Genomic DNA, 26236 nt, shown 5'->3' with positions numbered 1-26236 from the left:
GTTAGCTCTTGGCCCAGACTGTTGGCAGCATTGAACGGACACACACCAGTCCCTGCCTCCCCGATCTAATTGTCCAGTCCAGTCAGGGTGTGTCTGCTGCTCAGAGCTGGGAAACAGAGAGGACAACATACAGGAACAACTCTGCGTGGGAGAGGCTGAAGTTAGACCATCCCTTTGGTGACAGTGGTATTACTTTCACTCTTACACCTGAAAGCTGACACTGTGTGTTTGTGTGTAAGTGCATGGGTGCATATGTGTGTGTACCATATGAGGTTGTGGTTGTGTATTTGTGAGAATTTTAGATCTAATTTATGTGCCTGTACAGTCACTGTGTATCGGTGCAAACCCTGTGTAAAAGTGTGTATGATGTTCTATCCACCCAAGCAAAAACCTTGTAGAAAATTAAATGTGAGGTTTTTCCCAAGCATACTTGGTACAGATGTGACTAATGATACAAACATAAGAAAGGATGATCAGCCAAGTGGATTCTCCCTTTCGGCTTGTAAAGCTTGTTTTGTTAACCCAGGGGAGTTGAGACAGCTGCTTCAACACCTCTCTACAAAGTCTCTCTGGCTTTCTCGCACCCTTCTCTTGTTTGCTCTCTCTCTCTCTCTCTCTCTGTGTATATATATATATATATATATATATATATATATATATATATATATATATATATATATATATATATTGAACGGACATATACCTGTCTCTTTCTCTGTTGGCCTTGCACTGCGTCTTTGAGAGATTTCCTTCTCATCATAGAAATCAGAGTATCACACTCTCTCTCTCTCTCTCTCTCTCTCTCTCTCTCTCTCTCTCTCTCTCTCTATATATATATATATATATATATATATATATATATATATATATATATATATTTACCTCCTTCACTCTCTCAGTGCTGGCCCTACCGCAGCTCCATCACTTGATCCCTGATGGTGAGGTTACCAGTATTAAGATAAACCGTGAGCCCTCGGAGCCCCTGGCCATCAGCATCGTGGGGGGCAACGAGACCCCCCTGGTGCGCATCCTCATCCAGGACATCTACAGGGAGGGGGTAATCGCCCGGGATGGACGCCTGCTGCCCGGGGACATTATCCTCAAGGTCAGTGTGTGTTTTTGTTTGGAGTACGGTGGAGTACTACTCGCCATGTATGTGACTGTATGTATTGTGTTTTGTGTTCGAATTTGAATTACATCACAGCTATAGACCTAACATATTAATTCCAAAATGCTATAAATCCATTTTCAGAAAGGTTGGCAAATTAGCTTTTATTGTTTAAAGAAATTATGAAAGAGATTGGTGTGTTTTTTCACTATCTAATCATGGCATTGGGTGTTTCAATGACAGACATGTATTTGTTGAAAATCTATCACTTGATGGTTTCATTTCAGAGAGACCAATAATCATGTTTTAAGCAGAATGCTACATACTGTATCCGCCTAACTCTGAGGAATAAGTAGTACAGCTAGGTTTTACATAGTCAAATGTAAGAAATAACTACATTGTTTATAAATACGTAGTACATCTAGTACAGCTAACAAATAACTACATTCTTTATAAATAAGTAGTACAGCTAGGTTTTACATAGTTAAATGTAAGAAATAACTACATTCTTTATAAATAAGTGTACAAATTATACATTTGTGACATCAATAGTATTATATATATATTTTTTAAGTATTCAATATAGTAATATGATGCCACCAGAGACCCTGGATTCGCACCCAGGCTCTGTCGTAACTGGCCGCGACCGGGAGGTTCGTGGGACGACGCACAATTGGCCTAGCGTCATCCGGGTTAGGGAGGGCTTGGCCGGTAGGGATATCCTTGTCTCATCGCGCACCAGCGACCCCTGTGGCGGGCCGGGCGCAGTGCACGCTAACCAAGGTAGCCAGGTGCACAGTGTTTCCTCCGACACATTGGTGAGGCTGGCTTCCGGGTTGGAGGCGCGCTGTGTTAAGAAGCAGTGCGGCTTGGTTGGGTTGTGTATCGGAGGACGCATGACTTTCAACTTTCAACCTTCGTCTCTCCCGAGCCCGTACGGGAGTTGTAGTGATGAGACAAGATAGTAGCTACTGAAAAACAATTGGATACCACGAAATTGGGGGGGAAAGGGGTAAAATTTAAAATGCAAATAAATAAACATATATATATATAGTAATATGAGATCTGTAGTGAGACAAACTCATATCAAATATACAGGACACAAATACTCCATTCCAGCTAAACAGTGCATTGCAAAACATTTCTAAAATCTATGAATAAAAAAATCTGAGAACAACAATATTTTACCCATAAGCAATCATCTCTGATAAAAAAAACACAAATGTGAACAATTTGTGGACATAACGTTTTTGGACATAAACTCTTCAATATAACCTGCAATATAATCTGAGACTTAACTCCACCTTTACATATCTCTCCCACTCGTCTTCAGGTGAACGGCATAGACATCAGCAATGTTCCCCACTGCTACGCCCTGGCCACCCTCAAACAGCCCTGCCAGCTGCTGCGACTCACAGTGCTGAGAGAGCAGCGTCACCGCTACCGTTCACACCCCCACGATGCGGCCGGTGGCTACCTGCCTCACGGCCTCTCCCACGGCCATCCCCTGAGGGATGACAGCATCCATGTGGTCCTGGCTAAGAGCACCCCAGAGGAGCAGCTGGGCATCAAGCTGGTGAGACGACCAGAGGGACATGGCGTCTTCATCTTCCACCTGCTGGAGGGCGGCCTGGCGGCACACGACGGGCAGCTCAGCGTCAACGACCGCGTCCTCGCCATCAACGGACACGACCTGCGCTACGGAGCGCCTGAACATGCCGCTTTGCTCATCCAGGTCAGTCTGCAGGGGTCAGGGGTAAGGGAGCATTGGTTGGTTGTCGTTTACAATTCTTGGTAATGGTGTGTGTCTGGTAGTGTGCTTGGTATGCTCTGGGTTCCTGGTATAGTATCACTATTAGCGGAGTGTGGTTCTGGTAAATTGCACTCTGTTGGCTGGCTTTGACCCCGTCCATTGCGGTTAATTGTGGTTAATTGTGGTGTGTCTGTGGTCGACTGGGCGCTGCTCTGCTGCTTGGCTGAGGCACTGCTTCCTGGTGGATGCTGGGTAATTGCGGTGGTGTGTTTCTTGTTGACTGTGGGATGTAGTTGTGTTCTCTGGGTTCTTATCTGAGGAGACTGGCTGGCTCTTGAGGGTCTCTGAGGACTCAACATGGCTGCTCACATCAGGCTGTTTCTGTCAGATATTAAGAACTGGCGGGAAACCAATTAAATTAGTCCAATTAAGGCAATTACAAGCTGGACTGGGTAATTTAGGAGTCAGCTCAGCTCCACAGAGAACACAGGCACTCTCAAAAGAGCAACTCTGAAGGCTGAGCTGCTGCGTGTGTGTGCGCTTGAATGTGTAATATGCGCACGTGTGTGTGTGCAAGTTCATACGAGTGAATGAGGGAGTGAATGAGGGAGTGAGTCATTGTGTGAGTGGGTGGACAACACAGAGTAATAAAGAGACTGAGTGAAAGAAGCTGGAGGAAAAGGCTGTAGAGAGGGGAGACACACAGACGAGTAAGAAAAATGAGGAGTTTAAAGTTGGAAAAGGGGTAGTGAGAGAAGGAGGGCTGCAGAAAGACTGCAGTGTTCTTAGAGACCGAAGAGAAAATGACCTGACTACTAATCTATGATCTATGGAGCAGCTCTGTCTCAGCAGGATGGGGTTCTAATGGGAGGATAAGAGTGTCACACACACACCGACCTGAACAAATTTACTCACATATACTGTAGACTACCCACTCCTGGGAGGTGTTAGAGCCATAGCCAGGCTGCTTACTGAACCAAGTAAAGGGTGAAGTGTGTGTGTGTGTGTGAGTGTGTGAGTGTGTGTGTGTGTGTGTGTGTGAGTGTGTGTGTGTGTGTGTGTGAGTGTGTGAGTGTGTGAGTGTGTGTGTGTGTGTGTGTGAGTGTGTGAATGTGTGAGTGTGTGTATGTGTGTGAGTGTGTGTTTGAGTGTGTGTGTGAGTGAGTGTGAGTGTGTGTGTTTGTGTGTGTGAGTGAGTGTGTGAGTGAGTGTGTGAGTGAGTGTGTGAGTGAGTGAGTGAGTGAGTGAGTGAGTGAGTGAGTGAGTGAGTGAGTGAGTGAGTGAGTGAGTGAGTGAGTGAGTGAGTGAGTGAGAGTGAGTGAGTGATTTGTAACAGAGCATCTGTTTATTATGTTGATTAACCTATCGGGGGTAATAAAATGTTTGATATATTTTACTGCCTGGCCAAGCTCTCTGTGGGGGATTCTTTCCCTAGAGCTCTCTTCAGGGGTGGTAGGAGAGGGTAGAGAATGTCAACAGGAAATAGCTCATACTCTACCCCCAACACAGCATCTGGGAAGAGCAAGATGGGCCTGTTTGAACAGCTATGCACTCTTAGAGAAAGGGTTCTTCGGCTGTCACCATAGGAGCACCATTTTTGGTTCAGGTAAAAACATTTTTGGTTCCAGGTAGAACCAATTTGGGTTCCATGTAGAACCCTCTGTGGAAAGGGTTGTACATGGAACCCCAAAAAGGGTTCTTCAAATGGATCTCCTATGGGGACAGCCGAAGAACCCTTTTAGGTTCTAGACACAGTAGCAGTGTGTTTTCTGTGTCTGGGTCTAGTTACGTGGCAGTGAAAGTTGTTTTTAAGGATTTGTCTGGATCAACTTTACTGAAGCTGTGTTCAGTGAGTATTTATGAGAGCTTAACCATGACATTCTTCTTGAGTTTGCATTGCTCTGTGTGTCTGTCTGGGTCTGAGCTTGGTTGTCCATCTGGTTGTCTCCTGTAGGCAAGTGAGGAGCGGGTCCACTTCATTGTTTCTCGTCAGATCTGTCTGCCTAACCCTGACATCCTGCAGGAGGCTCCATGGGGCATGGAAGGCCCCCCACCATACTCTCCAGTGGACATGGAACACACGCTACTGGTGAGCAATGCATATGTACGAGCATATGCACACAAACACACACACAAACAAACACAAATACGTCAGACACTGCTTTGATTGAGGAGCTTTTCTTCAGGTTGGACACACACGTTTACATACTGTACATAGGGCATCTATTCATCTATTCATACACCGGGATGTCAATGTCCCCGCTTTAGCAGAGACTGCCGTTCACTGTAAACGCTGCAGATGTCGGCTCAGTCAGAAATGACCTTTACATCTCTATTACGCAATCTGTAACGCTTCAGCAACACAGATTGCATAGAGCCCTTATACACACACACACACACGCACATTCCGCTACACTCGCATTAACATCTGCTAACCACGTGTGTTTGTGACAAATAACATTTGATTTGATTTGACACACACACACACACACACACAAAAAAAGACTTTGTTTTCCTGCCTCTTCTTCTCATGCTAAATATAAAATTGTATGTGAAAATGATCCTGAGCCGTATTATTCCTCCATCAAAGAGGAGTGTGTCATCCTAAGTTGTGTCAGAGTGTTCCGCTCCTCTCAGAGAGCCATTAAGCGAGTCCGGAGCAGCCACCTCTCTCTCTCTCTCTCTCTCTCTCTCCCTCTACACAGTCTCTCTGGCTTTCTCGCTTCCTTCTCTTGTTTGCTTCCTCTCTCGTGCTCTCTCTCTCTCTCTCTCTCTCTCTCTCTCTCTCTCTCTCAGCTTATTATCCCTGAAGAAAACATCGCCACCAACCTACAGGATTCACACCCCCTCCACTGACACGCTAAAACAGGATTTTCTCCAGCTCCGTTATTGGAGCTGACAACTTCCCTTATTCTAATAATGATTAACTTCACAGCTCTCACACCTCACTTTCTAAGATTTGAAGTTGTAATTCTCACAGACACACTGTTAAAAGTGGAGAACGTGTGACGGCGGAATCTTACCGTGTTCTTCAGATAAAGACCTTGGCATCAAAAGCTAGTAGAGAGAGAATGAGGCTGTAATAAAAAGAACCCCGCAGCGATAGCAGGTAGCAACAATAACAATGTATCATTGTTCTGAGATAAGCCAAGTCACCTCCAGCAGGACTATAGATCACATTTAGGCTAAATCTCACCAGGCCTTTATATTGTGTTTTAATATTGAAACACAGTAATGAAGTTGGCTCCTACTGGATGTGTGTGTGTGTGTCTGTTGTAGGCGCTCTAGGGCCGTCAGCAATCCTAGTTTTACTGGAAGAAAAACAAGGCCGTACACCCCTTTAATTTGAACACAGACGCATTCACAGAGATATACAATTACAGCTACAGAGACAGACATATACGCACACACTCGCCCGCGCTCACACACACTCTTACATCATACATGCCTTGCACACGCATACACCACCATGTGCAGTAGTACTGGTTAGTGCTTGTGACAGCTGTGGTTAGAGTAGTGTCCTGGGGTAGTCATGGCATGTGACTTGAGGGTCAGAAATGTGTGCGTGCAGCACATTAGAGAAGCAGCACAGGCCACATCACATCAACCCCAAATGTGTCCATGTTTTACTTGCACTACTCTACTCTCCCTGATACACACTTTGTACAGTATAGATGTCGGATCTTCATTTTTTTCACTGTTTTGTCGCGGGAAAAATGTCCTGCGAATCGGGAAATTCTAATGAGCCTCGTGATTTCGACACCTTCGCTGAAAACCTCTCTTTCTTTCTATGCTGGAACAGTCAAGTCATTTGGACCAGTGCCAGCTATCAAAATCATCCAATCACACTCGCGTACACAAAACGCTAAAAGCACCAGACAGAATATGAATAAATGTCCTGCTGCTACTCTAGGCCTATGTCCTGTTTATGCAACATTCAAATGTACAAAAATGTATCTAAAATGCAACCGTACAGATCAACAACCCTCATTTTATGTATCTTAATAACACAAGATAGACAGGTGTCAAGTGGATCCAAAATGCAGCCATACAGCAGGCTGCTACACCTAAACTATATTCTACTGTAGCCTATCAAAACACCAGTTTCCGTTCATACAAAGTGTTAGGTAAATTGCCACAGTAGATTTGCCGGGGTAAATGAGGAAATGCTTGTCAAATAGATAAATCTCTCTTAATCGGTTCAAAAAGTTGTTCCGATGATAAGACGAACCAGAGGCCGAACATATCTTGAAAGACTTTGGTTGCAAGCAGGACTAAGGAGGTTACACCAACGTCATCTTTTAGGGAGCGGTAATGAGGGGACCAACAATGGTTGTAATTGAGATAAGCTGTGCAGGTGAATTTAGCACGCATTGATGGTTTAATGAGACATCAGCTGGCGATAATCTAGTGCCATCGATGGTTGCAATAGGCCCCTTGTTATTTGATTAATGCTGCTTTCACGTACTAGTTGGAACTAGGAACGTGGCATATATTCCAATACATTCTGTAGGCTAACCTGTGGACGACCATCAGCTGATTTACAGGCCTACTGTAAAACAATAGATTTTCCTCCAGTGTGGATGCCCGCCCACGTTGTATAGTTAGGCTATGTATACTGAACAAAAATAGAAACGCAACAAAAAGTAAAGTGTAAAGTGTTGGCCCCATGTTTCATGAGCTGAACTAAAAGATCCCTGTAATTTTCCATACATCCGAAAAGCTTATTTCTCTCCAAAAAATTGCATAAAATGATTTGTTTACATTCCTGTTAGTGAGCTTTTAGACGCCGGATTCAAAACTTCAAGTTTTTCAATTTAAATTATGATACAACATTTTTGCAAACAATATAAAATAATGTTATATATATGGGGGATACACTCATCCTAGCTCTGCAGATGTCACTGCGAAGAGACAGAGTCATTAGATCACTCGTGTTGGTGCTGTGTATATATATATGCTGTAGCTTGTTCTTGGTTGCAGATTCAGATACATTTATTTAGCGCAAACTCCACAGACAGCACTGCTGGCTATAGGCATAGTCAAACGATCAATGATATAATACTCATAGGAAAAAATGGTATCTTTAATTTACAATATTAATTAACTATGAGAATAGAAAGGTTCAGAACTTTTGTGAAACAGCAGAGTGGAAAAATATATGGCAGCTAGAAATCAAAACTGGATGGTCCTCAAAGATAGATGGGAGGGGACTAAAAACAAACAAAAGATCACTAATGTAAAATATACTGTGTCTGTAAAATGTATATAGTATGTATAAGCTGGAAGTAGAAGCCTAAGTATTGTTGTCCTTTAGTTTATTCCAATTAGGGGAGGGGTGGGTTAGGGGAAAATATATATTTAAAATAATATATATATTTACCAAAAAAGATATATGGCATTTGGAAATGAGGCAGATAATTACATTGATAGAAGCCACAATCTATGCTGAACAAAAAATATAAACGCAACATGTAAAGTGTTGGTCCCATGTTTCATGAGTTGAAATAAAAATAAAAATTTGTTGTGCACAAATGCATTTACCTTCCTGTTAGTGAGCATTTCTCCTTTGACAAGATAATCCATCCCCCTGACAGGTGTGACATATCAAATAAGCTGATTAAACAGCATGATAATTACACAGGTGCACCTTGCCCTGGGGACAATAAAAGGCCACTTTCAAATCTGCAATATTAAAGCTGATCTATACCCTTAAAACATTATTATAATAATACAATAAAAAAAACAGCGCTTTCAACTGCCCCTGGTTGTGTTTTTTAAATATGTATTATTTTCCTTCTTCATGTGTCAAATTAAGATCCGACATCTGTACATACACTCTCTCACTTCCACAAACCACAACTATTCTAAATAATCCTGAACATCACACACTGTACTTAGTCTTACACACTAAACTTCAATGCTTAGAACACAAGAAAACCCATTCGGCAGAAACAAACGACACAATAAACACTATATAGTGAATTAACATCTATTACAGTGTAACCATTCAACAGATTTCTCACGTTGCACCACTCCCCTCTACAGGACTCATGTGAGAAGCCGGCATGTTATGAGAAGACGGTGACGCTGTCCAAGGAGCCCCATCACTCCCTGGGGATGACGGTGGCAGGGGGAATGTCCTCCCGTGGCTGGGATCTCCCGGTCTACGTCACTAATGTGGACCCCAACGGAGTTGTGGGACAGGAGGGAACCATCTGCAAAGGTACAGCCTGGTGACAAACCTTCTACTGTACAACGCACACAGTCTCACACTCACACTCAAACAGTCCCACACACACCCACAGAGTCCATCACACACTCGCACAATAGACACTCACACACTCTCACTCAGTCATACGGTAGATTAAAATCCAATATTCCGGGAAGGGAGTTTTTTTTTCCCATTTTTCCTTGAATTGCTCCAATATTGGCATGATAGTTTAGTTTCTCTGTTCCGTGCAGTCCCTGCTGGTCATCACAATTCCAGAGTTGGTACTGCGGACGGGCTTCATCTGTCATGAGTTGTGTGTGTGTGTGACCTGTCCCTTATGTAGAACAGACTGATTGAGATAAACAGTCAGACTCGTGCTTAATTACCAAGGTTATTTATCCAACAGGAAACACAGGGGTAGTGCTGTGGATCAGGGCTCACCAAATTGAGTCTAACACACATACACACACCTCAAATTTGATTAAGTACGTTCCAGAGGAAATGACAGGTTGCACTTTATCAGCTCATTATACAAAATTAGTCAGCTCTGAAATAGACAAACAGACGCACTCCCAAAATGATTGGATACACTTGTGGCAGGCCTGTTATGGCTATGTACTGCAGTGTGTGAAAGTATAGTTGTGTTTCCGGTGTGTGTGGGGTGTCAGAACATCTGAGGGAGCTCTCTGTGCCGGGCCAGACATCAAAGGGCAGTGGAGGCATTTAAACCCAGAACCTCCTGCTGATCCTAGGGATCCGCCTCAGAAAACCACAGTACAGAGAGACCAGACAAGACCCCGCTCTGCCTGCCTGCCTGCCTGCACTTTCACCATCATGTTTTTATTTAGCCAGGCTAGTCAATATAGAACGATGGACTGGCATGATGAATAAGGCCTCCTGTTGGGATGGGGGCTTATAAAAACAAACCAAAAAACCCTGATGTAAGACAAAACAGACAACACAGACAGAAAACACTGGCAACAGCACAAATACAACAGCAAACAGACAATGGATGAGTGTGTGTGAGTGCAGGCAAACTGAAGTCAAACTGCTTCCACTTGAATAGGGCACAGTGTCATCCGCATAAAAATGTATATCAGCTGTCTCAGTATGTCTCCCAATGTTGGTGATATAGTTAAAAAACAACAGGGGATCTAAAACGTATCCTTGCAGCACACCCGAGCACAAGTCTACTGTGTCCGACTTACATCTGACTTAACACGCTGGGTTTGATTTGACAGGTAGTTCACAAACCACTCCAGAGCATGACCAGTAAACCCAACACACTTCTATCTCTGCACGGTATGGTCCACAGTGTCAAACGCCTTTAACAAGTCTATGAATACAGATACACAATGCAGCTTCCTGTCCAGGGTACATTGAACATCATTCAAAACCTTCAAAGTTGTGAAGTTCATCATAACTTGTTTCATCTGTAGCCGTGATAACCTGCATGGTTTCCCCTAGTCGCAGTGGGAGGAGCACACACTAGGTGACATGGCCATATTCGTAATTGTATACATAAATTGACAGTAGATAGTTGTATCGGGTGATACTTGTGATTGGAAAAAACGTAAATGTTTTAATATGCCTAAGTAGATGTTGGAAAAATACCTCCATGCACCTTTATAGACCAAACAAGCTGCATATTAGGAGCTGCAGAGTGTCTGTGTGTCCTCAATTTGCAGCGGGCAGACAAGTTTGCTATCTGTCAGAATGCACGTCAGGCATTTCACATTTTTTTCCCTACCCTCGCCCCCTTGTTAGATATTATGCACATTGATAGCTTGATAGCAAACGTCCTTGCCATTTGATTTATCATAGTAGCGGGCTAACAGGAGGCAGCAGCAGTCTGAATGATCCCACCGAAACAGAGAAGTGAAAGTGATCGGGTGAAATTGTGATGTGGAGTGGACATAGAAATACAGCTTCACTCTATCCAATCAGAGCAGCGGATTCAACGGAGAGACCGCCCTTCTCTTTACAGACAGGAAAACTAGCCACTTGAGTTACTTAGAAAACGCAGCGCCTCACTTGACTGACTGACATGAGAAAGATGCTTAGGTGCTGGCACCCTTATTACAAAAAAATACTCTGATCATAATCGTATCCAGAAAATTGCCCATATCCGTTACGATACTCGTTTTGTCCGACTACTCGGTACACCTCTACCACACACCATATCATCGTGTGACTCCGAGTTCACTTCGATATGATGGTGATGATATAATTATTTGCGATTCCACCACCATTCACAGATAATTCATTTTACAGACACCAAAAGATCCCACCATGTCGAACGAACAAATGATCTGTTGCCATCCATCAAATTGTACTGAAACGGCCTGTTTCCATCTCAGCTGTCGTGATTTTTCTTTTACAGTATGACTTTACTCGCATAAAAACTGTGGATGGAAATGTGTGAGGAGAGTGAGGAAGTGTGCATGACATTCAGTGTGGTTATACCATGACCTTTATCAAAGGCCTGGTTTTGAGAGTGTATTGCCATGCATACCAGTTATGTGGATATGCTTGTGTATACAGCCATCGACATAAGAATTATCCCAATTTCAACTGAGTGTATCTGCATAGTGCATCCTAATCAAAGGAGTGGATGTTGTCCTTTGAGTAAGCCTCCTCTCCAGATGGCAGCTGGCTGTGCAGTGCTGTACTGTCCAAGCCCACCTTGATCATCAGGGAGGTATTTCATGTGCAGGTGGCTCTTTGTTCCCACTGCTTTGTGTTCCTGCGGGAGGTGATGGAATATTCAAATAGGCAGTCGAGACAAGTCCTTGTCGCTGGGAATTTTTGCTTTTGAAAGATGTCAGAATGGACAGTAGTCAGGGCAACACTGTGCTGAGTGGCTGTTCTGAGTGGTACTGTGTTCTGTCCTCCCATCTCTCTGCAGGTGACATCCTGCTGAATGTGAACGGGCTGGACCTGACGGGTGTGACGCGGGGCGAGGCTGTGGCCAACCTGAAGAACACCACCTCCCCTGTGGTGCTCAAGGTCCTGGAGATGAGGCCCCCAGAGGAAATCCAGCCAGAGTGCCCCTCGCCCCCCTGCCTCTCACCCTCGCCCACTGACAGCACCAAGCAGAGCCTCGCCACGCTGCCACACACCGATGACTACTCCCCATTGTGGGTGTCATGGCTGCAGTTGCCCAGGTGAGTGGCAGTACCCCACCAGGTAGCCTTCTCTTATCTCATTCTCTCTCTCCTCCCTTCTCTGAAGAATGCTAATTATACACATTACACTCCAAGGTTTAGAACTCAGTCTGAACACGGTGGTACTGTTGCCCAGACACCAATATCCACTTGTTTGGTATATTTTGAAGCCTTGTTTGACAGACCAACATACAGTGCCTTCAGAAAGTTTTTGTACCCCTTGACTTATTCCAGTGTGTTGTGTTACAGCCTGAATAAAACATTTATTCGATTTTTCTCACCCATCTACACACAAGACCCCATGATGAAAAAAAGTAAATGTTTTTTTGAAATGTTAGCAAATGTATTGAAAATTAAATAAAGAAATGTGTTCACTCCCTTTTGCTATGACACTCTAAATTGAGCTCAGGTGCATCCAATTACAACTTGATTGGAGTCCACCTGTGGCCGATTCAATAGTTTGGACATAATTTAGAAAGAAACACACCGGTCTATATAAGGTCCCACAGTTTACAGTGCATGTCAGGATGCCCTGCTGACAGTTAGTATCAAGGCACAAGGCGAGACCCAGATGCCGACACAGGAGGCAGATGGTTGGACTCTTACAGTGTTTATTAATCCAAAGGGGTGGGTAAGAGAATGGTCGTGGACCGGCAAAAAGGTCAAAACCAAATCAGAGTCCAGGAGGTACAGAGTGGCAGACAGGCTCGTAGTCAAGGCAGGCTGAATGGTCAGGCAGGCGGGTACAAAGTCCAGAAACAGGCAAGGGTCAAAACCGGGAGGACTAGAAAAAGGAGAATACAAAAAGCAGGACAATGGGGAAAAATGCTGGTTGACTTGGAAACATACAAGACGAACTGGCACAGAGAGACAGGAAACACAGGGATAAATAGAGAGACAGGAAACACAGGGATAAATACACTGGGGAAAACAAGTGACACCTGGAGGGGGTGGAGACAATAATGAGGACAGGTGAAACAGATCAGGGTGTGACAGATAGCCAAGGCCCTGACAATAAAATAGGTGATGAGTGTTGTGTATTTTGACATTGAGAAAGCTTACGATACCATGTGGAGGGTAGGGTTGTTCATCAAGTTGAGTGCGTTGGGGGATGTCTGTTCGATCGAGTCATACAGGTGAGGGTGGGGGTCTGAATTGTCAATGGGGCTGTGGACAATGGTACTCCTCAGGGAAGTGTGGTTAGTCCGGTGTTGTTCACCCTGATGATATGGCATATTTAAGGAGGTGGGACAGGGAGTGGCCTTGTGTACCGATGATGGGGCTATGTGGAAGAGAGTTGGGATTGTGACATATTTGATGAGGAAGATGCAAGAAGCTATGGGAGTTGTGGAAGATTGATCTCTAACATGGGGGTTTAGGATGTCTGTGTCCAAGTCATGCTTTATGGTGTATTCTAAGAGGAAGGATAAAGATGGTAGGCTGCACATATACATATGTAGGTAGGGTGTCTGCGTTTAAGTACTTAGGTATGTGGTTTGATGAGGCTTACGTAGAAGAGACATGTTGCGCATAATGAAATGAAGTGTCGAATGGTGCTGAACCTCATGAGGGCAGTGGCAGGATATGATTGGGGGTCGGATAGACAAACACTGTTGTATATGTACCACGCATTGATCAGGTCATTTTTGGATTATGGGTTCTTTGTATATAGATCGGCAGCCAAAACGGTACTACGGCGCCTGGAAAGGATACAGTCAAGGGCCCTGAGTTTGTGTGTGGGTGCTTTCAGGATGACACCTGTTGAGGCATTGCGGGTGGATAGTGGAGAACTGCCACTGAGGATAAGGCGGGACAAACTTGTTTTAGCATACTGGGAGAAGTTGAAAGGGAGTTCAGAAGGATATTCTGCGGTCATGGGAATGCTGGGTGCGAGGAGTGGGTAATCAGATGATGTACGGGTGGACAAATCGGGAAGAAGGTGGTAGAATATGGACAGGGGGAGAGCGAGATAGGGCTGACAATTGTGTTGGGGAACGTTCCTCCGTGGCTGTTTCCGAAACCAAGCGTAGATGTGGACATGATTGAGGGCAGGAGAGAATGGGGTGTGGACGTGAGACGGTGTGTGGAGAGATATATAGATTCAGTTGTATTTGTTTCTAAGGATATATACAGATGGTTCAAAGGAGCCAATCAATGGTAGGGGTGTATATCAGTGCCGTTTCAGATGAGGGAGGACACTTTTTTTCATGAGAATGGCCTTGTTTCTATTACAGCATGTTGGATGACTGTCATTCATATTTCATTCACCCAGTTAAATGTAACAGCGATAGGTTTAGGCTACTACATGATACTCAAATATTCCCTATACCCATCATGAGGTTGCTACAACCTAGTCTATGAATGAACGTTTACAATGTAGGTGCACACAGGTCGAGAGACACATTAGGGTGTAATCATTAGTCCAACAGTTGCAAACGAGAGTTTCTATTGGACAAGTTCAGTTATGTTTATCCCTGTTTTGTTCCGTTTGCTTCTGTTTAAGACCATTTTTTTCAACAGAATCGGTGGAGTGAGTACACCCCTGATCACGTGTAAACACAGTTCATTTTCATAGCAGCCATGTTGTATTCCTTCTCACATCTACGTTATATGCTCTCCTCTCACCTCTTCCAGTTGCTTGTGGACTTCAATGCCCAAGATATCAGCTGTATGTGACCATGCGAAGAAACCTTTCCAAGCCAAACTGCTACACAGCCTACATACTGTTGTTGTCACCATATTACCTAAATCAGGGTTGGGGAGAAACGGATTACATGTCATCCGTTACATGTAAGGGATTACAAAAAAAACTAACTGTAATCCGTTACAAGCTAAAATATTATCAGATTAGATACTTTTGAAAAATTAGATGAGTACTTCAAGGATTACTTTTAAATTAAGAAATGCGAGCTAAGTCTTTGACACTTCTCTGTTTCTCAATGACATTCAAATCGGCATTGAAAAAAGGTGCACATCTAAATTTGTTCAACGTGAGTGAGTCTGACCATAAATCAGAGACCGCTATAATGACACAACGAATGTGTTTGATGGATCTCAGGAAATGAGCAGGAATAGGCTTTTGTAGCCTACAGTCCAAGCTATGTCTAGCAATGGTGTGACTGCTGTCAGCACCCAAAGACTATCCAACTTGAATAAACGCTTGGAGGTAAGGATGACACCGATGGTGTAGTCTACGGTGATACGGATATCCCTTATTATTGATATCTACATAGCACATCGATGTGAATCTCACATTTAGCTATTTGCGCCTTACGGATTGTGGTTATTATGGATAGCTGTCCACAAATCTAAATTTGTATTTGAACCCAATAAGGGTTGAATTCAATAAGTTTAAGCTGCCTATCAATCCTTGTTTTTCAAATCAAATCAAATCAAATGTATTTATATAGCCCTTCGTACATCAGCTGATATCTCAAAGTGCTGTACAGAAACACAGCCTAAACCCCCAAACAGCTTGCAATGCAGGTGTAGAAGCACGGTGGCTAGGAAAAACTCCCTAGAAAGGCCAAAACCTAGGAAGAAACCTAGAGAGGAACCAGGCTATGTGGGGTGGCCAGTCCTCTTCTGGCTGTGCCGGGTGGAGATTATAACAGAACATGGCCAAGATGTTCAAATGTTCATAAATGACCAGTGGACAGCTAGTGAAAAATGTGCTCTTGCAACAGCTGCATAGTGCGGATCCCAGCCTATTGAATAAAAGTGAGCCTTTTATTGCTCAATCTAATTCACATAGATTAAAAAACATAATCCATAGGCCTAATAGACATGCTCAAACACACACTTTTGATAGACTTAAAAAGGGGCAATCTGTAGTTGCTACATCCATTTTCGGATGTATATATTGCTGTGTCTGTGACTATCATTAAATGCGAAGACTGTTATTTTATCAAATCAATGTGTAATTTATTACGTGATTAAACTAATCATGTAAACTACAATTGACTGGGAAGTTAGGGCACCATGGGAAAATGTCTATAGAGTCTATTTCCCAAATCGACTCTTCAGATATTTTCATATCTTATCGAGTACAGTCTTGTATTAATGTATTATTACCGCATCTGTTCTCATTACTGAACATCACAAACCCTTGGATATCTGCACAAATCCTAGCCTAAATCATGAATCAGCAATATACAAATTGGCTTAATTATTTATCCCATTGAGCACGTCTGGGACCTGTTGGATCAGAGGGTGAGGGCTAAGGCCATTCCCCCCAGAATTGTCCGGGAACTTGCAGGTGCCTTGGTGGAAGAGTGGGGTAACATCTCACAGCAAGAACTGGCAAATCTGGTGCAGTCCATGAGGAGGAGATGCACTGCAGTACTTATTGCAGCTGGTGGCCACACCAGATACTGACTGTTACTTTTGATTTTGACCCCCCCCCTTGTTCAGGGACACATTATTCCATTTCTGTTAGTCACATTTCTGTGGGACTTGATCAGTTTGTCTCTCAGTTGTTGAATCTTATGTTCATACAAATATTTAAGCATGTTAAGTTTGTTGAAAATAAAGGCACTTGACAGTGAGGATGTTTCTTTTTTGCTAAGTATATATGTGTGTGTGTGTATATATATATATATATATATATATATATATATATATATATATCCATTGATTCTTGAGTATAATTTATAAATAAATGCCTCATGAGCTTAGTTGAACTGTCACACTCCATGAGAACCCAAAATATGAGCTTGTTTTCACCAATGTTTGTAAACACTAAATGTAAACAAACACTGTACAGCCTCATAACATGGTTAAAACAATAATGTTGATATCATGGATGGTCAGTGCTTGCATCCATAGCTCTGTCTACCCTACAGAGTGCTGTTGAGGCTACTGTAGACCTTCTTGGCAAAACAGTGTTCTGATCAGTTAGTTGGTGATGTGATTATATTTAGTATAGTTTTATCTAGGATAAAATTCACTGAGGAGGATGGTCCCTCCCCTTCCTACTCTGAGGAGCCTCCACTGGTGTATATCCCAGATTTAAATGTTAGATTATGTAAGTGGTTAAATGATTATGTCAGTGTATACGGCTGAGTTGATGGCCATGATTATAGGTTTGAGACGGGTGGAGGAGGTGAAACCACTCAGTGTTGATCTGCTCTGATTCGGCTGCAGTGTTGAGTAGTAGTGTTACGGCGGGCAGACCGGATAGGGGAGACTTGTTTGTGGAGATGATGGTGCTGTTAATGGGATTGGAGAGGATGGGAGTGGTGGTAAGCTTTTGCTGGGTTCAAGCCCATGTGGGTGTGGAGAGTAATGAGAACGCTGATGTGGTGGCTAAGAGTGCTGTGAGGAGAGAGGGGGTAGATATTCAGGTCACACTGGGATGTAGGAGAGAGGAAGTTGTGTGGAGTAAGACTACGGTTTAAGCACACAGTTTTGAATGCCACATTGTGGATGATAGGGTTACCTTGAAACAGGTCTGTGTGATGAGTGTTTAGTGGAGGAAACGGTGGAGCATGTGTTTATATTTATATTTGTATGACGTAGATAGGGAGAGTGTGTGAAAGGGTTAGAGAGGCTGGGCGGGGTTAGGGTTTTGATGGTGTAGTGGGAGGAGAGAAGTGGTGTCTAGGGCTATATTTTTTACTTTCTTAGAGGAACAGGGCTAATGAAGATAATTGTATGTAGGTAGGCTGTCACTGGCCTCACACTCCAGTACAGAAGATGGCGGTCTATGTACCTAAAAAGTAACTAACCAAATCCCAAAGGTGAAGTGCACGTCAGAGCAGAAACTATACTATGAAGTCCAAGGAACGGTCTGTATACAGTGGGGCAAAAAAGTATTTAGTCAGCCACCAATTGTGCAAGTTCTCCCACTTAAAAAGATGAGGCCTGTAATTTTCATCATAGGTACACTTCAACTATGACAGACAGAAAAAAACAGAACAGACAGAAAAAATCCAGAAAATCACATTGTAGGATTTTTTATTATTTTTTTTTCAAATTATGGTGTAAGTTTGGTCACCTACAAACAAGCAAGATTTCTGGCTCTCACAGACCTGTAACAGACCTGTAACTTCTTCTTTAAGAGGCTCCTCTGTCCTCCACTCGTTACCTGTATTATAATGGCACCTGTTTGAACTTGTTATCAGTATAAAAGACACCTGTCCACAACCTCAAACAGTCACAGTCTAAACTCCACTATGGCCAAGACCAAAGAGCTGTCAAAGGACACCAGAAACAAAATTGTAGACCTGCACCAGGCTGGGAAGACTGAATCTGCAATAGGTAAGCAGCTTGGTTTGAAGAAATCAACTGTGGGAGCAATTATTAGGAAATGGAAGACATACAAGACCACTGATAATCTCCCTCGATCTGGGGCTCCACGCAAGATCTCACCCCGTGGGGTCAAAATGATCACAAGAACGGGAGCAAACGTCTCAGAACCACACGGGGGGACCTAGTGAATGACCTGCAGAGAGCTGGGACCAAAGTAACAAAGCCTACCATCAGTAACACACTACGCCGCCAGGGATTCAAATCCTGCAGTGCCAGACGTGTCCCCCTGCTTAAGCCAGTACATGTCCAGGCCCGTCTGAAGTTTGCTAGAGAGCATTTGGATGATCCAGAAGAAGATTGGGAGAATGTCATATGGTCAGATGAAACCAAAATATAACTTTTTGGTAAAAACTCAACTCGTCGTGTTTGGAGGACAAAGAATGCTGAGTTGCATCCAAAGAACACCATACCTACTGTGAAGCATGGGGGTGGAAACATCATGCTTTGGGGCTGTTTTTCTGCAAAGGGACCAGGACGACTGATCCGTGTAAAGGAAAGAATGAATGGGCCCATGTATCGTGAGATTTTGAGTGAAAACCTCCTTCCATCATCAAGTGCATTGAAGATGAAATGTGGCTGCGTCTTTCAGCATGACAATGATCCCAAACACACCGCCCGGGCAACAAAGGAGTGGCTTCGTAAGAAGCATTTCAAGGTCCTGGAGTGGCCTAGCCAGTTCCAGATCTCAACCCCATAGAAAATCTTTGGAGGGAGTTGAAAGTCCGTGTTGCCCAGCAACAGCCCCAAAACATCACTGCTCTAGAGGAGATCTGCATGGAGGAATGGGCCAAAATACCAGCAACAGTGTGTGAAAACCTTGTGAAGACTTACAGAAAACGTTTGACCTCTGTCATTGCCAACAAAGGGTATATAAACTTTTGTTATTGACCAAATAGTTATTTTCCACCATACTTTGCAAATAAATTCATTAAAAATTTAGATTTTTTTTCCCTCATTTTGTCTGTCATAGTTGGTGTACCTATGATGAAAATTACAGGTCTCTCATCTTTTTAAGTGGGAAAACTTGCAAAATTGGTGGCTGACTAAATACTTTTTTGCCCCACTGTATCTCTGAGATAGAATTGTGACGAGGCATCGATTTGGGGAAGGGTATAAAACAATTGATATAGTGTTGAAAGTTACCACGAGCACAGTGGTCTCTGTCATTGCGTATTTGAAAAACAAGGAACTACACACTGTCTAGAGCTGGTCACCCGGCCAAACTGAGCAACCGGACAAGAAGGACCTAGGTCAGGGAGGTGACCAAAAACCCAGTGACCACTGACAGAACTACAGAGTTCCTTGGCCACGATGGGAGAACCTGATAGAAGATCAACAGTCTCTACAGCACTTCACCAATCTGGGCTTTATGGGAGAGTGGCCAGACAAAAGCCACTCCTGAGAAAAAGGCATTGCTGCACGCCTCAAGTTTGCAAAAAGGGACGTGAAAGGCAAAAGATGCTGTGGTCTGATGAGACAAAAATGTAATGCTTTGGCCTGAATGCAAAGCTCTATGTCTGGAGAAAACCAGGCACAGCTCATCACCCGTCTAACACCATCCCTACTGTGAAGCATGGTGGTGGCAGCATCATGTTATGGGGATGCTTTTCAGCAGCAGGGCCTGGGAGACTGGTAAGGATAGAGGGAACAATAAATGGAGCCAAATACAGGCGAATTCTTGATGATAACCTGCTTCAGAGTGCAAACAACCTTAGACTGGGGTGAAGATTTACATTCCAACAGGACAATGACCCCAGGCATACAGCCAAAGCAACACTGGAATGGCTTCTGAACAAGAATGTGAAAGTCCTCGAGTTGCCTAGCCAAAGCCCAGACTTGAATCCCATTGAAAATTTGTGGAAAGACTTGAAGATTGCTGTTCACCGCCAATCCCCATCAAATTTAAGAGCTCGAGATAATCTGCAAGGAAGAATTGGGGAAAATCCCTAAATCCAGATGTGCAAAGTTGATACAGGACGACTCAAAGCTGTAATCACTGCCAGTGGTGCTTCTACATTGTATTGACCCAGGGGTGTGAGTACTTAAATAAATTACATATTTATGTATTCAATTTGCACCAAAAATATCTAAAAACATGTTTTCGCTTTGATTATGGGGTATTATGTGTAGATGGGTGAGAAAATATTTTACTCATTTTGAATTCGGGCTGTAACAATAAAATGTGGATTAAGTCAAGGGGTATGAATACTTTCTGAAGGCACTGTACTTGATGAGCTGATCAACATGGCTTGTTATTTGAGCGAGGGCCTCAATGAAAAGCACAGGCCAACAACTAAGAGAGGGTACAGAGATCTCAGGATGTACAGGCTACATTACAAGGCCGATATGGGAGAGAAGGGGAGATGGAGGTTGATGACAGAATGATGAATAGACACTTCTGTATACATCATAAGGCCTTATCTCCATGGCCTTCACTGTCTCTTGCTCATCCTCACATCCCAGTCTCAGACATTGGTCACTGACACTCTCATCCCGTCTCCCCCTCCCTCCCTTTCTTTCTCCTCATGCTCTTTTAAGCAGCTTAGGGTATTAATAAACCCCTCCAATCACTCTCTTTTGGACAGAGGTCAGACTGGCAGAGTGAGGGGTATTCCCGTTTCTCATCAGATCTGCCACTGCTGGTATAAAGGTGCTCTTACTGTAAAAAAATATATATATAAAATACAGGAGTAGCTAAAACTCAATTTCTCCCCAACCAGCAAAATGTATAAGAAAAGTGAAAACTAACTAGTGAATCACCCTGGGAATTCAGTCCAGATGGGCAACGGTTCTAACAGGATTTAAATGCAATTTTCACTCACCCCTGGGCAGTATGAGAGACTGATACTAAAATCGCTCCCTTCTCAGCGCTGTATTTTCACAGCTCTGCCTTACTTGTGGGGAAAAATCATTTCCCCATTCTCATTGGACGACAGCCAAGCAGTTGTTTTTTCTGACAGACTTCCACTGGACTCTGCAATCTCACTGCTGCATACAGTATGTGCACATAGTAATGGCTGGGCACACATTTGGATGCTGGCGGCAGTCTAGATATTTCCTAAGCTCCGTTTTTGTCCTTTGCAGGCACCTGTACTGCTGCAAAGATATTGTGCTGCGCCGGAGCGCCTCTGGCAGCCTAGGCTTCAGCATCGTGGGGGGGCAGGAGGAGGTCAACTGCAATCAGTCCTTCTTCATCCGCTCCATCGTGGAGGGCACGCCAGCCTACAACGATGGCAGGATACGGTACGGAATACTAAACCGAGAACACACACTGGCCAAAGAACCTATATAACTGGCTAATGCATGTCTGCTGATTCTTCTATTTTTCTGTGATAAATTATATGCAGTATTGGTCTAATCATTACAGTAGTCTTGTATTTACACACTGCAAGTGTTGCTCTATGGGTCTGCTGTACTAGACTGAGTCCATCTCTGCATTAACCCCTCTTCCTCTCTCTCGCTGTGTGTGTGTGTAGGTGTGGGGACATTCTGCTGGAGGTGAACGGAAAGAGTACGTGGGGGATGACCCACACAGCCCTGGTGCGTCTACTGAAGGAGCTGCGGGGCAGAATCACCCTGACCATCGTATCCTGGCCAGGCAGCCTGCTGTAGCCCTGCTGCAGTCGCAGAGCCATGGGGAGGGGCCAACACTGACCAAGAATGTGGGTGGAGCTTTAGACTGGCTTATAATGCTGACCCGTACCTTATGGGATGGGCTTACACTAGTGATGTAGCTATGGAAGGCGGACCTTAGAACCCTGACTCCCGATGGACAGCTGAGACTTTGGGGAGTTCAGAAGGGGCCAATCAACCATATGACAGGAGTTTGACCAAACCCCCCCGAGACACTGAGCTGCGAGGATGTGGATCGGTGGCCCCACCCCTGGTGGGTGGGTGGATGGGGAAATATTAGTTCTATGTTAGAGTATGCATTTAATTGGACTCGCATTTCTTTACTGTAATTGTTGGATGTGAAAAAAAAATACTGATTCAAGTACCGTTTCTCTTTCTTTTCACGTTTGTTTGATGGCCTTTGAATATATTCTTCGTTATGTTTGTACTGACAGTGGCTTTAATGTTCATCTGTTGAGACTGAGGACACATTGCCAAGTAGTCGTCTGTGTTGAGATGTTTTCAGAAGCTGTTGCTAAATTATCAAACCACAGGCAAAAAAAGTAGAGTAAAAAATAAAGTAAAAATGTGTTCATAATCTGTTAAAAGTAATATTAAGGTAAAATTGTGGAGGCCTTACTGATTTTCCTACTTTTGAGAAGAAAAAAAACAAACTGACTTGGTTTCTGTGTGTGTTTCCGTGGATGAGTCTGGTCTAGGACCATCGAACACAGTTCTGTCTCACGCGTCAGCCTACGTAGTATATCTGATGGTACCTTTGGTAAAATAATCAATAAAGTCATTTGAAAAGGACACTTGTCAGAGCTTCGGCAAGGGTTGGGGTTCACGTGAAATTACCTGGGATAAGATATTTAACACAGCTCACTCAAATTTGAACAATCAACTGAGGTCCAGTCAGCTCCTTTATCCAAACATATCTCTTAAATTCAATAAAACAAAACACGTCTCTCAGATGAGTCAAAATATACAAGTTGTATACAACGTATACATAAAACAATGCTTTGGGTTTTTCACCTTCAAAGTGAACTGAAATATATTAGAGGAGCAGTCCAGTGTCTGATATGTTAAACAGAATGCCTGAGGGTCACAGCGGGTCCCCCTATTGACTAGTGAGAGGGACAGAGAATCACTCTGTGGGCTCTGATTGGTTCTCCTGGTCAGCAGAGAGTTCCTGGCTGGGCTCCTTGTCCTCTCTGCTCCTCTTGACCTTCTTGTGTTTGTGTCTTCGATGACTGTCCCCCTCCTCACTCTCATGTCTCCTCCTGCTGCTACTGTTAACACACAGACAATCACTGGTTACTTACACTGTCTACCTGAACATGCCGGTGTCTACTGTGTGTTAAGAGTGTGGATGTGTGCTGTACCTGCTTGAGGACTTGTGTCTCCCCTCCTCTTTGTCTCTGTGTCTCTTCTCTCGGTGTCTCTCTTCTTTCTCTCTGCTGGATCTCTCGTGGTGGTGGCGGTCATATCCTCTCTCCCCATAGTCCCTGTGCCGGTGCCGATCCTCCTCACTGCAATAACTCACTGGTCAATAACCACAAACACTGCTTCCTAGCTGAAACATTGAGCCTTCTTATTGGACAATGGACACCACAGTGGCAAAAAAACAGTGATAAGCCAGGTAACATGATTCTATTGGCCCATTTTCTCTGCTCTCTCCTCATGTGTTGCAGGGTCATTTCTATAGAAAGGCTGGGTCCAGGCGATATCAGCACCTTTACCCAAAGCTCTGTTTGGCTTTAGTTTAACAGCATGGTGTGGTACAGCCTTTGAGGAACACAAAGCCCACCCTTGTCCTCCTGTGACCTTTAGATGAAAGCAACAGCAGCATCCCCCCTATCCTCTGGACTCAAAAACAGCTCCATTATTTACTGGAGGACTCCTGGTCCCACAGGGCCATGCTCTTTCACACCATCATTCACTAACTCACACCTTCCCTCCCCTCTCACGACCTCAACAGTGTCTTTGTCTCACACACACACCCACACACACACAGGTGGGGTGTTTTTTATGCTGCAGAGCTGCAGGTACGACAGTGACAGCAGCTGAAACAGGCATTCACCTCCAGTCTTCTAAAGCAGGGGTTAAAAAAAATAGGTCAAGGACTAGGGCTGGGCGATATACCGCATTTTATTATACAGTACCAGTTAAAAGTTAGGACACCTGCTCATTCCAGGATTTGTCTTTATTTTTATATGTTCTACATTGTAGAATAATCGTGAAAGCATCTAAACTATGAAACACATATGGAATCATGTAGTAACCAAAAAAGGTGTTAAACAAATCAAAATGTTATATTTGAGATTCTTCAAAAGTAGCCACTCTTTGCCTTGACAGCTTTGCACACTTTTAGCATTCTCTCAACCAGCTTCATGAGGTAGTCACCTGGAATGCATTTCAATTAACAGGTTTGCATTGCTAATAGTTAATTTAGAGGAATTTATTTCCTTCTTAATGCTTTTCTAATCAAATCAAACTTTGTCACAGGCGCCGAATACAACAAGTGTAGACCTTACCGTGAAATGCTTACTTACAAGCCCTTAGCTCTTCTTGAACTGCACAGTTGGAGAAAATATTTACCAAATAAACTAAAGTAAAAAAGAATGAAAACACAATAACGAATCTATATACAGGGGGTACCGGTACCAAGTCAGAGTGCGGGGGGACAGGTTACTTGAGGTAATATGTGCATGTAGGTAGGGGTGAAGTGACTATGCATAGATAATAAACAGCAAGTAGCAGCAGTGTACAAAACAAATGGGGGGCGGGTCAATGAAAATAGTTCGGTGGACATTTGATGAATTTTTCAGCAGTCTTATGGCTTGGGGGTAGAAGTTAAGGAGCCTTTTGGTCCGAGACTTGGAGCTCCGGTACTGCTTGCCGTGCGGTAGCAGAGGAACACAGTCTGACCTGGGTGCCTGGAGTCTCTGACACCGCCTATTATATTAGGTCTTGGATGGCAGGAAGCTTGACCCCAGTGATGTACTGGACAGTACGCACTACCCTCTGTAGTGCCTTACGGTCAGATGCCGAGCAGTTGCCATACCAGGCGGTGATGCAACCGGTCAGGATGGTCTCGAATGTGCAGCTGTCTCCTGAGGGGGAAAAGGTTTTGTCATAACCTCTTCACGACGGTCTTGGTGTGTTTGGACCATGATAGTTCGTTGGTGAAGTGGACACCAAGGAACTTGAAACTCTCGACCCACTCCACTACAGCCCGTCGATGTTAATGGGGGCCTGTTCGGCCCGCATTTTCCTGTAGTCCACGATCAGCTCCTTTGTCTTGCTCATGTTGAGGTAGAGGTTGTTGTCCTGGCACCACACTGCCAGCTCTCTGACCTCATCCCTATAGGATGTCTCATCATTGTCAGTGATCAGGCCTACCACTGTTGTGTTGTCAGCAAACTTAACAATGTTGTTGGAGTCGTGTTTGGCCACGCAGTCATGAGTGAACAGGGAGTATAGGAGGGGACTAAGTACACACCCCTGAGCCAATCAGTTGTGTTGTGACAAGGTAGGGGTGGTATACAGAAGATACCCCTATTTGGTAAAAGACAAAGTCCATATTATGGCAAGAACATCTCAAATAAGCAAAGATAAACGATAGCCATTACTTTAAGACAGGTCAGTCAATCCGGAAAATTTTGAGGACTTTCAAAGTTTCTTTAAGTGCAGTCGCAAAAACCATCAAACGCTATGATGAAACTGGCTCTCATGAAGACAGCAACAGGAAATAATAACCCAGTTACCTCTGCTGCAGAGGATAAGTTCATTAGAGTTACCAGCCTCAGAAATTGCAGCCCAAATAAATGTTTCATCGAGTTCAAGTAACAGACACATCTCAACTGTTCAGAGGAGACTGTGTGAAATCAGGCCTTCATGGTTGAATTGTTGCAAAGAAACCACTACTAAAGGACACCAATAAGAATAAGAAACTTGCTTGGGCCAAGAAACATGAGCAATGGGCATTAGACTGGTGGAAATATGTCCTTTGATCTGATGAGTCCAAATTTTAGATTTTTGGTTCCAACTGCCGTGTCTTAGTGAGA

At 43.8% G+C, this 26236-nt stretch overlaps 2 protein-coding genes across 5 annotated transcripts in view; one reads left to right on the top strand and one right to left on the bottom strand.

Annotated features, from left to right (window-relative positions):
* Positions 1-22979, top strand: part of lnx1 (ligand of numb-protein X 1) — a 74724-nt gene extending 51745 nt beyond the window's left edge. For both annotated transcript variants that reach the window (XM_036968590.1, XM_036968591.1), the window contains 7 exons: positions 900-1105; positions 2442-2843; positions 4816-4950; positions 8910-9087; positions 11984-12242; positions 21639-21797; positions 22031-22979. In XM_036968590.1, coding sequence (XP_036824485.1) covers positions 900-1105; positions 2442-2843; positions 4816-4950; positions 8910-9087; positions 11984-12242; positions 21639-21797; positions 22031-22166 — 1475 coding nt within the window. In that variant the 3' untranslated portion in view covers positions 22167-22979. The remainder of the gene's footprint in view (positions 1-899; positions 1106-2441; positions 2844-4815; positions 4951-8909; positions 9088-11983; positions 12243-21638; positions 21798-22030) is intronic.
* Positions 22980-23057: 78 nt separating this feature from the next.
* fip1l1a (FIP1 like 1a (S. cerevisiae)) overlaps positions 23058-26236 on the bottom strand; it is a 46709-nt gene continuing 43530 nt past the window's right edge. For 2 of the 3 annotated variants that reach the window (XM_021599402.2, XM_021599403.2), the window contains exons 15-16: positions 23552-23698; positions 23072-23458 (exon numbers count right to left, since the gene is read on the bottom strand). In XM_021599402.2, coding sequence (XP_021455077.1) covers positions 23314-23458; positions 23552-23698 — 292 coding nt within the window. In that variant the 3' untranslated portion in view covers positions 23072-23313. Of the gene's footprint in view, positions 23459-23551; positions 23699-26236 lie in introns of all 3 variants that reach the window. The other variant, XM_036968592.1, reaches the window with a different exon arrangement.

The sequence above is a fragment of the Oncorhynchus mykiss genome, chromosome 30 (genome assembly GCF_013265735.2).
Source record: "Oncorhynchus mykiss isolate Arlee chromosome 30, USDA_OmykA_1.1, whole genome shotgun sequence".
Taxonomy (NCBI): Eukaryota; Metazoa; Chordata; class Actinopteri; order Salmoniformes; family Salmonidae; genus Oncorhynchus; species Oncorhynchus mykiss.
Note: the sequence above shows the minus strand (reverse complement) of the source record. Positions and strands in the feature narration are given on the sequence as shown.